The following is a 12,987-nucleotide window of genomic DNA, read 5'->3' as shown; positions in this document are numbered from 1 at the left end:
TTTTGACGATATCATTTACTGTATTTCCTTGCCTCATGTTTAATTTTTTTCTCTGGTGAAATCTCTACATTTCAAGGATGCACTGCTCTTGGAAACAGGCAGCATATTTTGTTCTTGGACACCCTTCATCAGAACAGACAGTAAATAAGGAGTAGTCAGACCTACAGATTCTGTTTCCAACAATCCAAAGAACTCTAAAATGTGATGGCTTGATCCGCTGAATGGAGAGCGTCTCTGGTTCTATGGAGCCTAAAAGGAGAGTTGGAAACTGGGAAGTTTTCATATAGGGGCTCAAAAGTGTTTTTTCCTGGAGATTGAAAATCCCACCTTGTTTTGTCATTAACTCAAAGATCAGGTTGCTAAGGTCTCTTTGAACATAACATTTTATTTTGAGTGTTTGCATCAGTTGGCCCTTTGCCAAATGAACTTTACTGTCTGTGAATTAAATCATCTTTGAATGCCACAAGAAATTCTATCAATATAGTGTGGGTTTTGCATCACAACCTCACCAACTGCACTAGGCAGTAGTTGTTAGCAGAGTGTTGTGTTGTTGCTCCTGATACTGAGATATTTTGGGAGGGTGAGCCAGTTAGAAGGGAGAGTGAAGACAGGCTGCAAAAAAGGTTGTTCAAATCTATTGGTGTGAAGCCCCCGAGGGAGGTGGTGGCGAAGGGGTGGGCGGCGTTGCAGGCGGAGGTAAGGAACAGCAAGGGTTGGGTACTTGGGGGTGGGGGTGGGGGTGGGGTGGGGGTGGGGTGGGCACAAGGGTGGGGTGGTTGGGAGAGGGGGAGATGTTGGGCAGTAGGTTACAGGAGCGGAAGAGAGAGAGAGAAGGGAGATGCAACGGCAGCAGAGGGAGAGAGAGAATGAGAGATAGTGGTGGATTGAACGGTTGAGATGATCCCATTCTATCCAATGGTCCATTATGGGCAAGATATCTCTACCTAATTGTGTGGCCACTATACCAGCACTGGGGACCAATGAGAAAGTGCACAAAGGAATCAACCTTGATGGGTTTTTATATGTTATTGAAGGCAGGGCGGTAAATTTGCATGCTCGTGTCTAGGTGCAACGGCCACACGACCGGGTAACATTCTTTTTCCCTTCCATTATACACCGTTAGCATGTGGATCCCTTCCCTTTCTTTCCCTTGCAACCCTGAGAGAGTCCCCTCCCTTTCTTTCCCATGCAACCCGAGAGAGCCATGGTAGGAGATTTTCCGGGCCAAAGTGACCCCTTCCAAACTGAAGTTTAACTGAACATCACTGTGGACCACTTCCAAAGAAATACAAATGACCCACCTACTACTATAGCATCCGATGAAGTTCTTCTTGCAGCATGAGTATTTGATGAACTTGGATCATTCTTTCAATATTTAAGAATCCATGGACACCCAAAATATTCTTTACAATTTTATACCGTACATCGAAGTGTATTATATTACACTTTCCACCTTCAAGAAGCATCATTTTCATGCCTTCACAGTATTAGCTCTGGTATTGGTCGCCTCCACTATCGATACAGATACAGATACAGATCCGACCAATTCCAGTACCCAAAAAAGACCATTTCTTTACCATATACCACTGATATCAATACGGCTTACACGATACTGATACTGATACCGATACCAATATCGATACCTAAGTCCATGGGTTCAGTAGATGGCTGACCTCTCCAAGTGACATAACCCACAACCTTCATGGTATTATCCTTTTGCTTGCAATTTGTTTCAGAAGATAGACAGGAAGATATAAAACAGGTCAAAATCAGGGTATTAGCCTTTTAGGAAGCCTTCGGACAAGTTTTTTGTAACGGAATACACCACATTCAGTTTAATGATCTAAATGGCATCAAATTAGAGTAAATGAAGAAAATATTCATTGAAGCTTTTTTTTTTTTTTTCCTCCTAAGATAATAGATATATAAATAACAGCCAAGAGGTTAGCACTCGAGACCTCCCGGTGAGCATGGGGTTTTTGTGCACTACAACTTACCCACTGTGCTAGGTAGTTATTTCATCGAAGAAGTTAAACAATCGTATGAAAGCATAAAGAAAATATTAATCAACCTGGGTTTTTTTAAATAGTAGTAGAACTACAAAACCTTATCAATTGAAATCCAAAAACCTGGAACACTAAGATCAAATTATGGTAATTAAAAATATGGAGGAGGAACTCTTTCCATCTAGCATTCCCACGCTCACAGAGCCCCTGTTTTCCCCGGGGGTGTGGCCTTAAAATTATTATTATATGAAATTTTACCCCTGAAAAAAATTTTAATTATGAATGAAAAAGTCAAATAAGGCCATAGATAGTGTTATGATTGGTCGACGGAGACTGCCTATGTGGGCCATAGGTTCAGAATGGCCATATCATCAAATATGACTGAAAAGTATGTCCTATATGTAAAGGTCCTGGGCTTGAACAAAAGTTGGGTTGGATCTACAAGACCAAGTGGGCTGGGCTAACTGTTACAATCCTATTCCGGTCCACAATGTGTAACTTCAATCTTCTGTTTCTTTCTTTCCTTCTTTTATTTCATTATAGAACTAGTTGAATCTGTTACAAAGAACTAGTTGAATCTATTACAAATCTTTCTCATGGTCATCTAGGTCTTCTATTGCATATTCTAACTGTCATTGATGTCAAGGGTGCTTAGTTGAAGGTGAGAAAGTTCTGGTGGTCAGTGAGGTTCTCATCTTGACAATCTGTTCTTCATCCACACCCATTTTCATTGCTGAAGATCCGGCCTCGAAGAAGCGTTTAACGGCATCCTCCATGTATTGATGCCCTTCCTTGACTGTCATTTGCTTCCCAATCTTCTCAGGGTAAGTAGTTAGGAGATTATCACCTTTCAGAACTGCTGCAAGCTGCACTAATTCCTGTTGGAATTCACTAAGTTGTGCATCTTCATTTGCTTCACCTTGCCTTATATTGACTGGTGTAGGCAGTTGCTCTGTTGCATTAGCAGCAAGGCTGTTTATATAACTATGATTTAAAAATGCAAAACCAAGATACAGTTGAATCAAGGTTCAAGTATTGGGATCAGCTGAAGCCGATCTATTGCTTGTACCTTGTACTATAAGCCAAGATCAGATAGGATCTTCATCTACACAGCTGACCCCTTCTCCAATACTGAGTTTCCTTGAGGCTCCATTTGTTTCCAGGTAAAAGCCATGTACAATGAAAATTTTCAAGTACAACCCACTTTTATGTACAGATTTTACCTGAAGATTTTCCTTTTACACAAATTTTACCTAGAACCATATGAATATTAAGCCATTATTGGTTTGCAAAACTATGGAGTTTCTAAGGTTTTGTTGGATGGATAATAAGAGAAAAGAAAAGCATGTCAAGCAATGGAAAATTCACTTTGGTTGGTTGGTTGGATGGAAATTCCTGGAACTGCAGGAATGATAACAAATGAGAAGTGCATAAAGGAGAGGAAAATAAAAAGTTCGCACATTTGTCACTCTTTCCTATCCAACCAACCAATGGCCAAGGAAAACACCAGAAAATTTAAGAGCTAACCTTTCCTAACATCTTTTATGAAAAAGATCTAAGTTTCCAGACAATAATATGTAGCTTTAGGGAAACTCAAATTGGGAAGTAAAGTTCAAGTGAGGAACCTGGACAATCAGTTCTTGGTTGGGTCCTGCCCTGAAAAATGCCTTCAAAGGTGCCAGCCCATTCGTCTCTTTTTGTTAGGAATGGAGAGGTGAGGTTGAAAATTTTCTTCACTGTCGCAGGAATGGATGAGTGCTCAAACTCGGAGGTAGGAAAAGGAGACCCATTTGGCCCGTGAACAACTACATCATAAATCTTCATCAGTACAATAAATGAGAGAGAACAATAGAACTTTTGCATTGAATTATTTGAGGCTACTTTAGTTCTCTAAAAACATAGTTTTTCAATAACAGTAAAAAGAAATGACACCCTGCGATGAGTTTTTCTTCAGTATATGTTTCTAGACAGCCAAATACAGACTTCGACTGTGTTTTCCAAAATTAGTAAGTCATGTTTCGTGTGGCTAACACCTTTCCAAATTCATTCCCAGGACTGCCCCTTTCCCAAGGAAAAGCAACAAATACATCCTAGAATAGCAACAGAACATTGAAGGGACAAGGGTGAGAGATTACTAGGCCTTGAAGATACAATTTGTAAGATTGATCTTGATACATTAAATTAATCTAAGGGGCTAACCCTGACTTCAGACCAAACCCCTAATTTAACCAAAAGGAACCCAAAACCATTAAAATAATTTCAAAACATCCACCTAAACATTACATTTCTGCTAAAAAGTACATACAAAACTAACAAAAAATCATCAGGAAGAACAGACCATTCAAATAGTCATGCAACTCAATTCCCTTGGCTGTGCTATAATTTGATGATGTTATACATTTTTATATGAAATTCAAGTCCTAATTTTCCTTTCATCCAGAAAAAAAAATTCCACTTGTTCAAGGTTGAGCTATAGAGGAAGTAATGTTTTAATAATTCAGCCTACACAAATTAGAAGCCATTATGAACTTTCTTTTCATCACAATGTCAAATTTCTCTGCCACGTCGAATGATGTGAATGGGAACAAGTGGGTCAACACTCTCTATCCTAGCAAACTCTTTAACTCAGAAAGATTCCATTATGTGTTCCTCTATTTTTCTCAGTTCATTTTTTTTAGGGGAAATTGCCTAGATCTACAAAATAAAAAACGTAACTATAAAACAAGTAGGTTTGACTGTTTTACACTTACTTTGTCTTGTAAACCTACTTGATTGTTTTGATTCTTTTTCTTATCTTGTAGATGTAGGAAATTGCCTCTTTCTTTAAATACCTAGAAAGTACCATTTCAATAGTCATAACATAGGTGGAGGAATGCAATATATGTGATATAAGATTTAGGTAAGGACTGATTTCTGAACTATTACAGAGGGTCTGTTATCTACCAAAAGATTCTTTGATTCGCCATATCAGCCACTAATACGCCTCAAGTCATCTTTTTAAATCATACTATTGCTTATCCTATAAAGCTTATTGTCACACTAGCCTTTACCACTATTACATTGATAAAAGGACTAGATATAGATGTGCACAAAGGAACAGAAATTCTGGAACCTATTGAAGTTGCCCCAACAAGTACAATTTAAATGATAAGAAGACATCTTCTACTGCCCATATGTCAAACATAAAACTCTACTTCAATTGTATGGTCCACCATGTATTACACTTTTTCCCTTATAATTCCTATTGTTTAAAAACTTTGAAGAATTAATATTTTCAATTGTTTTTTTATTCTATCTTCATATGTGAAAGAATCCATTTAGACTCAAACTTATCACATGAGTAGGTGAGACTAGAATCTACCTATCAGTCACATTTGGATTTTTATCAGCCCACTACATGTCAGATTTATAATTAGTGTTGCTACCAGTAACAACTTGACCACCGTTGCTACCACTCCCCCTTTTGTATATGCTGTAATTTTTAGTAGAATTTTTATCAAGAAAGGTTTTGCCTGCTAATGATGTTTAAAATTTTCCTTAATTGGTGCCGACTTCTAGCACAAGAAATGCTGAGTTAATTATCTTGCACTATCAAAGGAGGATAGGTATCTTCCAGGCTGTACAATTTAAGAAACCATCTTAATCATATGACCACCTATGTAATGGTTTTTTCGAATTATACTTCCAATAGTCCAAATTGTGGGAGGGTGGAAGCAACATTGATAGTGTTGCTTCTTGTTTCAACGTGAGTTGTAAACCTAACATATAGTAGGTTACACGAGACCCAAATTTTAACACCAGGTAGGCCCCAACATCCCCTACTCATGTGCCAAGTTTGAGTCCAAATAGACTCTACCACCTAACAAAATAAAATGAAAAATCATTAAAATTACAAGTTTATCATGTTTTAACAATTGAAATACAAAGAAAACAGTGCAATATATGGTGGGCCATACAATTCAACCAGGGCACCAAATTTAACATTTGAACAATAAATGATTTCTCTTCTTTCACTCACTCCCTAATCTTTTCAAAAATCAATGCAAGATATTAACAATTGTTTTTTAAACTTTCAAAATTCACACAAGTGTAAGGAAATATTTTTTTTTATGTCCACAAAAGTAGACTGCCAAACAGTACAAATCACCAAATGGTAGTCACCAGTACAGGAATAATTTGTGGCTACCTTATTGTTGGAGGAGGAAACATGCTCCCTGTTCCTCTGTATATTTTAAATTTTTAAAAAGCCAAATATAGGATTTTTAAGTATATGAAATTCACAGTCAAAATGACATTACTTTCCGGGATCAGAGTTGGCTTTCATTAAAACAATTTATTTTCACTCTTATCCTACTTGCAAATAGAACGGAGTCTGCTTTTGTTATCCCATCTCATCCCATCACTTCCCCCCAACTGTATTGGCTTCCTTCCATTAAAATGAAGAAAAAACCATATTAGCGACCATGAGTAACTCATTTGACGCCAAAAATGGAATTACAATCAACCACTCTCTTCAACCTTTAGTGACAGTGGTGCTAGCTACGAGCGTGCACCATCAATTTTGTTAGGAAAAGATTTCAAAGGAATAACATAACAGTGCAGTGGGCAAGGACAACAGGAGGGGGACCACCACTAGAGTGCGGAACTCATCATGAACTACAGTTTCAGAAACTGGATTGGACGTAGAATTTATTTTGTGCTCCTCTGTTCATTTTCCTGGTTTAAACCAAAACCAGGTCAACCCGAAAAAATTGAAACACCCACTTTTTAGGTAGTCAGTTCTAGTTTAACATGGTTTCATCAGCCAATCTCATCTGGGTCTAAAACTGTTCCATTAACATCAAAGACTGACCACCCACCAAACACCCCCATGGGATCAGGTACACATACGAGAACAATCTCGTACACCCCTCGTCATGGCACTTAGAATCCACTAAATCCAATGCCCAATGCTTATTAGAGAGAGAGTTAGTGGATTCCAAGTGCCAGAACCAGGGGCGTACGAGATTGTTCTCGTACATGAACCTGATCACCACCCCCCCCCCGGTGCCTTGTTTTGGAACTAAAACAACTTTAACCCAAGGGTGTCTTCAGTCCAAAACAATGAAAGACCTTTGGGGACCACTTTCAAGGTAATCCCTTTGCTATTTTCATTTTGACAATGCCAAACCAACACTATCAATATAGGTTAATTCCACTTCTGCAGGTCCTGCCCTGCAAAGCTTGCAACTCACCCACTGCTTGTGCAATGCAACCAGGTTAGGAACTAAGAGTCAACACAGGTCACAATGGGGTTAGGACTTTTGGCATGTTAGACAACCTTAGCTCGCCCAGGGTCATACAAAACCTTAACCAGTAGGATCTGGTAAGGCAAGTTTGCAGTTTGGTCCACTCCATTGCTATTCCTACATGTGTGTTGGACTCTAAATCCTCTGAAACTGAATTGGGATATAAAACATAGATATGCTATTAATTTTAGCTGTATGTTTCTTGATGGGTGTGGGAAATGCATGAACTCTGGTAAGGCAAGTTTGCAGTTTGGTCCACTCCATTGATATTCCTGCATGGAACGGTGTGTGTTGGACTCTAAATCTCTGAAACTAGATTGGGATCTAAAACATAGATGTGCTATTAATTTTAGCTATATGTTTCTCAATGGGTGTGGGAAATGCATGAACTAGTGTACTTAATGCACAACTAATTGTGAGATCGATATATGACTAGAAGGATGTCCTCCACATGGCAAAAGAGGTGGCAAGGAAGGACGGCCAATCAAGGGGATACAACTAGATGGACAACCTCCACCTGGTAGAAAAGAGGAAGCCAAAGCATTGAATGCATCTTCCCCTATAATTAAGAGATTGTACTGTGTAGTGTTCAGTATAAGTGCATGAACACTATAATGGATAATCTAATCAGGATGCACTGGTATTATGATTTTTAGTCTCGAAAATTTTCACTCAGAATCATAAAAAAATGGACCAAGTTTCTCTTCACCAGTGGTGAACTTCAACTGTGGTAAAGAGGAATATCTTCTCCAAAACTCATCGATACCTTCAGATTGACATGTGAGGGTAGCTTCTACTTCATAAATAAGTGGTGGGAGTGTAATGATGGCACAAGACTCCAATCATAAGATCATATCACCAGTGGGGAAGAAATTTCTCTTCTCCACGGTTATAGGAAAACTTAATCCTACATATATTGTGATTTCGATAGGATCAAAACCATATATAATTTGGTGATATCAATCAAGATTGAGTAAGAGAATATAGAAATTGTTGAAATACCTATGATACTCTAGAAAATTTTCAATCACAAATCATTGAAAGAGTGTTCTAGAAGTAGGTTTTTCCTCCCAAAAGTTGAGATAGACCCTTCAAGAATGGTTGTGTGACAAAGGGCAACTTGTTTGGCTCTTTAACTTTGGTGACATGTATTCCACATCAGTTTCTACTCATGTGTTAAATTTCAACTCAATCAGATTTCACCACATGTCAAAATATATATCTACAATATGATCATTTTTTTTTTCAAAAAAACATAGACCACTAGAAATATATAAGGAAGAATCTAATGCATAGTAAGTCATATAGTTGAGATGGACCACCAAATTGAACATGTGGTCTATATCTATGGATATATTATCTATCCAACCATTGGAATGGCTAAATCAATCTCCACGAGACAAAAGTAGTTGTCCATGAAAGGAACTTTTATCACCACTAGAGGAATCTAATTTGTTTATGCAATCATTGAAACTATTTTGCTATTTGTCTAATTTACTGATGCATCTCAACCATATGGCCCACTATGTATTGGACTCTTCCTCTTGTACTTTTAGTGGTTTAAATTTAAAACAAATAAATAAATATTTTTCTTATCAATTTCAAAACCTTTATTTTGACACAAGATGAAGTTTGATTGAGCTGAAATTTAACACATGAATAAGGCAACAATTTTCCGTCACTAGTGGAGAAGAGATGATTTCTTCTCCACTGGTGATGTGACCATGTGATTGAACTCTTGGGTCATCATTACAATCCCACCCCTTATTGACAAAGTCAAAATTACCTCCCCCTAATGTAATATGATGGCACCGAATGAAGTGGAGAAAATATTCCTCTCCTTTTTAGTAAAGAGAAAATATTCCTCTTCACCACTAGTGAAGAGAGAAACTTAGTCCCATGAATAAAGAGTAATATAGACAATATGTATGCAAAGTTCAAATACAAATTGATATTCCACGTAATAAGCTATAACCAATAGTATAGTGTATAGAAATGGATTTGTTCACTATTATGAGGCTATCTCTATGATAAAGTAACTGTGCTATCCTCCAAACATATTCAATCAAGATTTCAAAATTAAGATGTGGGACGTTTTGGTGTATGGTTCACTTCTAAGAGATGAGGCTATAAGTAGAACTTTGGTATCTAATTATTAATAAGGCTATGACTTCTTTGCTGGCGTGTCAAAAGAAACTTTTTCTTTACGGTCCAAATTAATATCTTCCATGTTGCATTTTCCCTTGAGACTCGAATTTTGTCCTGGTGTTGTTAACTATTTTTTCAGTAGATTTTAGCCTAAACACATTTTTCATGTGGAGATATGAACTCCTAAGGATTGATTTAAACTTTGTAGATATATTATCTAACTCATGCTTTAGTTATGTTCCAAGTTTCAACACAAATTCAAATGACCGTGTAATGAAAAAAAATTTCATAAGAATGATCAAAAGTCAAATCTTTTTCCTAAAACAGTTGGACCGTTGAAAATACAAGAAGAAAATACCAATCCTTAAAGCTAAACTCAATCATTTACCCTCACTTATTGGCATTTTCCCCTTGTATTTTCAACTGTTGAACTATATTCAACAAGAGATAGCTTTTAAGTTTTTCTTCTAATCTTTATTTTGCTTCATGATGGCCAGCATCTAAGTTGAAACTCAGCACCCAACTAGAGGCTATGGTAGACAATGCATACACAATATTTGAGTGCCTACTTTATTACCACGTGAAAATATCTCATTCCAATTGAAATAATAAAAAATAAGGGTGGATTACCCACAACGCCAGTGGAAAGGTTACACCAATGGGAGGCGCATGATTGGTTTTATCAATAGGGGGCAGAGGTTGCTAGGGAGGAGAGAAGGGCATTGAGAGAGTTTTCCACATTGGCGTTGTGGGTAAAATTTTCCCACATAAATCCCTTTAATTATCAATTAATTATTGAGGAGTGTGTGTGTGTTAAGTGACTTACCTGTACCCTTGTTAATCCAAGGAGAGACCATGATGGTTGGCACCCTCACCCCCAACCGGTCGAACTGGAACAAGAACGGCTCCGACCCAACAATTCCATCCGGGCTAGGCACTCCTCTGACTGGCGTGGGCACATGATCATAGAACCCACCATGCTCATCATACGTTATCACCAACAGCATCTCATTCCACTGTGGGCTCGCCCTCAACGTCTCATACACCTCCTTCACAAACATCTGCCCCTGATACACATCATGCGACGGGTGGTCGTCTGTCGCTGGCTTTGCCTTGGTATCTGTGTATCTCTGCTCTATCACCGCATAGTTGGGCAACTTCCCTGCCTTTGCATCATTCTTAAACGTTAATCCATACGGCTTAAATTTAAACATGTACTTAATCTTCCTCAGATTCCTGTAGAAAAGCGTCGCTGGTATATCCTGGAAGTAGATTCCGAAGGAATACCCTTCTTCGTGCAACTGTTCGAAGATAGTCCTCTGTGGGTACCTGTTAATTGAAGCACAAATTGTGGTTAGTAGTTGGATAATGGATGAAGAGGGATACCAAAAGATACAATATTTTCAACTTCTAGCGAGTCATTTGGAGAATTCAGATTCCCTTTTTAGAGACTGGGATGACTTTTTTTCCAGGTGGGGCGAGGAAAGTGAACAAATTTGGAGACTTCTGGTTTCTTTGTTAGAGAATGGGATGAAGAGGAATAAGAAAGATTTCAAAGTCAGTAGTCAAGACTCAAAGAATGGTAGATGGGACTGCAAGGGTTGGAAAATTTTGAATTTCCTCCATCCTTAAGACACAGATTTTTGGGGTTTGGGTCGGGTGTTACTTGTTTGGTAAAATGGGAAGAAGAGGTATGAGAAAAAGATTGAAATTTTTTTCAACTTCCAGTGAACACAATTTGGGTTACTGCTAACTGCACGTTGTGGTGATGAGGTAATTTCTCTGGTTAACACTCTAAAAGTGGTAATGTCAGGTCTAATGGGATGACGAGGGGTGAGAAAAAATTGAAATATATCCACTTCAAATGACCCATTTTGGAGAATTTGTATTCCTATTAAACTACAAATTATAACTTAAAGTATAGGGGATAAAAAAAATGATGAAGAAGGGTAAGTACAGATCCCAATTTGTAGAATTTTTGGCATAGAACAGCAGATCTGAGAAAATATGAATTACCCTTGTGCAAGAAGAGAAGCGACGTTGCTGGTGGCGCCATGAGAGGTTGCAGAGTGAACATAGAGACGATTAGGCTGTGTCGACGCAGGGACAGAAGCGAACCATCGGTCAAAGACAGCAAATTCAGATACAAGAGTCTTGTAGACAGCCACCTTGTCAGGTTGAAAGCCATTCATTACACTTTCTGTCATGTTGGTAGAGTTGGTCATGGAGAAGGCTTGTTGGGCAAAACCATTCATGGGTGCTGGAGAAGCGGAGGTGTTCTCAGAGCCAAAGATCTGTTCTCTAATGGCTTGGAAGGAGTGGCCAGGATCTGGATCGACGTAGTGAGACTGGTCTTTGAAGAAGATACGAGGAGAGTGGGGGTCGGTGGTGGAAAGAGGGACAGATTCGGTGCCATCAACGCCATTGATTTCTGGGTTGAGTTTTTTCATCCAGCCCAACATGTGGTCGAAGGAACGGTTCTCCATTACGAGAACCACCACTGTCTTGATTGGACCAGCAAAGGTTGAGTTGCAGAGGAGGAAAAGGAAAAGGGTTGGCATTACAGAGCCCTTCATGGTCGCCATTTTTGTTGCAGACTTTAATGGAGAGAGGGAGAGAGGGAGAGAGAGTGGACTGTTGGGGTTTTTTTGAGAAGCAGAAGCTACGCGTGATTTAGCTCCTGCTTTATCTTCTGCCGTTCAGTGGAGCGAAGGATCTTTATTTACGTTGTCTTTTTTGTCCATTGCCTACTGGGGAGCAAAACTTGCCAACTCCTCCTTATCTGTCTCATGCGTTGCAGATAAGAGAGAGAGACACGCGGAGGGAACTCAATCCCTATCTTTGTCAGCTATTTTGTTTCTCAAATCTAAAATTCTCACCCTCAAATTCTGGAAATCAGTTTTCAATTTCTTTTCAGAGAACGCCATCAGCTGGCTTACACCCAGCGCACGCAGCCATTTGAGGATATGCGAGCATTTTTTTTTTTTTTTTTTGATGAATTATATGCGAGCATCTTGAATGTGGGGTAGACGGTCTTCTCATATTCATTGTGTGTAAGCTTAAACACACTACGGTCTGCTCGTATCCATTGTGTCTAAGTTTAAACACATTAATAGGTTCTGTTATGTTTTTCATTTTTTTTATCAAAATATTTCTTTTTGGGGAGTGTCACTTTATGCATACACAATAGCCAATGGAAACACACAAGAAAGTGTCAATAGATATATCATTTTCCATTCATGAAGGCAGCAGGTTAGTCATTACGTCCCATGTGTCTAAGTGCAAGGGCCAACCTCCACACTGAAACCATTTTCCCTTATTTTATTTGGAGAAAATAATCATGTTCGTTTGTGTGTCTTTATACCTAGGCATAAACGGGTGCAAAAATACCGCACTACCTCCGCCCATATGCCTTTGCATGCCCCTCTCCCATTGCCTACATGTTTGGCATTGTGGTTACGTAAGCAGACATGGTTCTTCTGACCATTTTACTTTTAGGGGAAAAAAACATTGTCAGTTTGCATAAGAAACGCCCAAATTGAACA

At 38.7% G+C, this 12,987-nt stretch overlaps 1 protein-coding gene across 1 annotated transcript; it reads right to left on the bottom strand.

Annotated features, from left to right (window-relative positions):
- Nucleotides 1–2,499: 2,499 nt before the first annotated feature.
- Nucleotides 2,500–12,283, bottom strand: LOC122088938 (non-specific phospholipase C2). Its single transcript, XM_042658325.1, has 4 exons — nt 11,459–12,283; nt 10,269–10,771; nt 3,632–3,811; nt 2,500–2,958 (listed from the first exon to the last, which is right to left on the bottom strand). The coding sequence occupies exons 1-4, from the start codon at nt 12,025–12,027 to the stop codon at nt 2,648–2,650; spliced, it is 1,563 nt and encodes a 520-aa protein (XP_042514259.1). The 5' UTR covers nt 12,028–12,283; the 3' UTR covers nt 2,500–2,647.
- Between the last annotated feature and the right edge of the window lie 704 nt (nt 12,284–12,987).

Source organism: Macadamia integrifolia, chromosome 9 (assembly GCF_013358625.1).
Source record: "Macadamia integrifolia cultivar HAES 741 chromosome 9, SCU_Mint_v3, whole genome shotgun sequence".
In the NCBI taxonomy this organism is placed as follows: Eukaryota; Viridiplantae; Streptophyta; class Magnoliopsida; order Proteales; family Proteaceae; genus Macadamia; species Macadamia integrifolia.
This window is presented reverse-complemented; position numbering and strand designations above follow the sequence as displayed.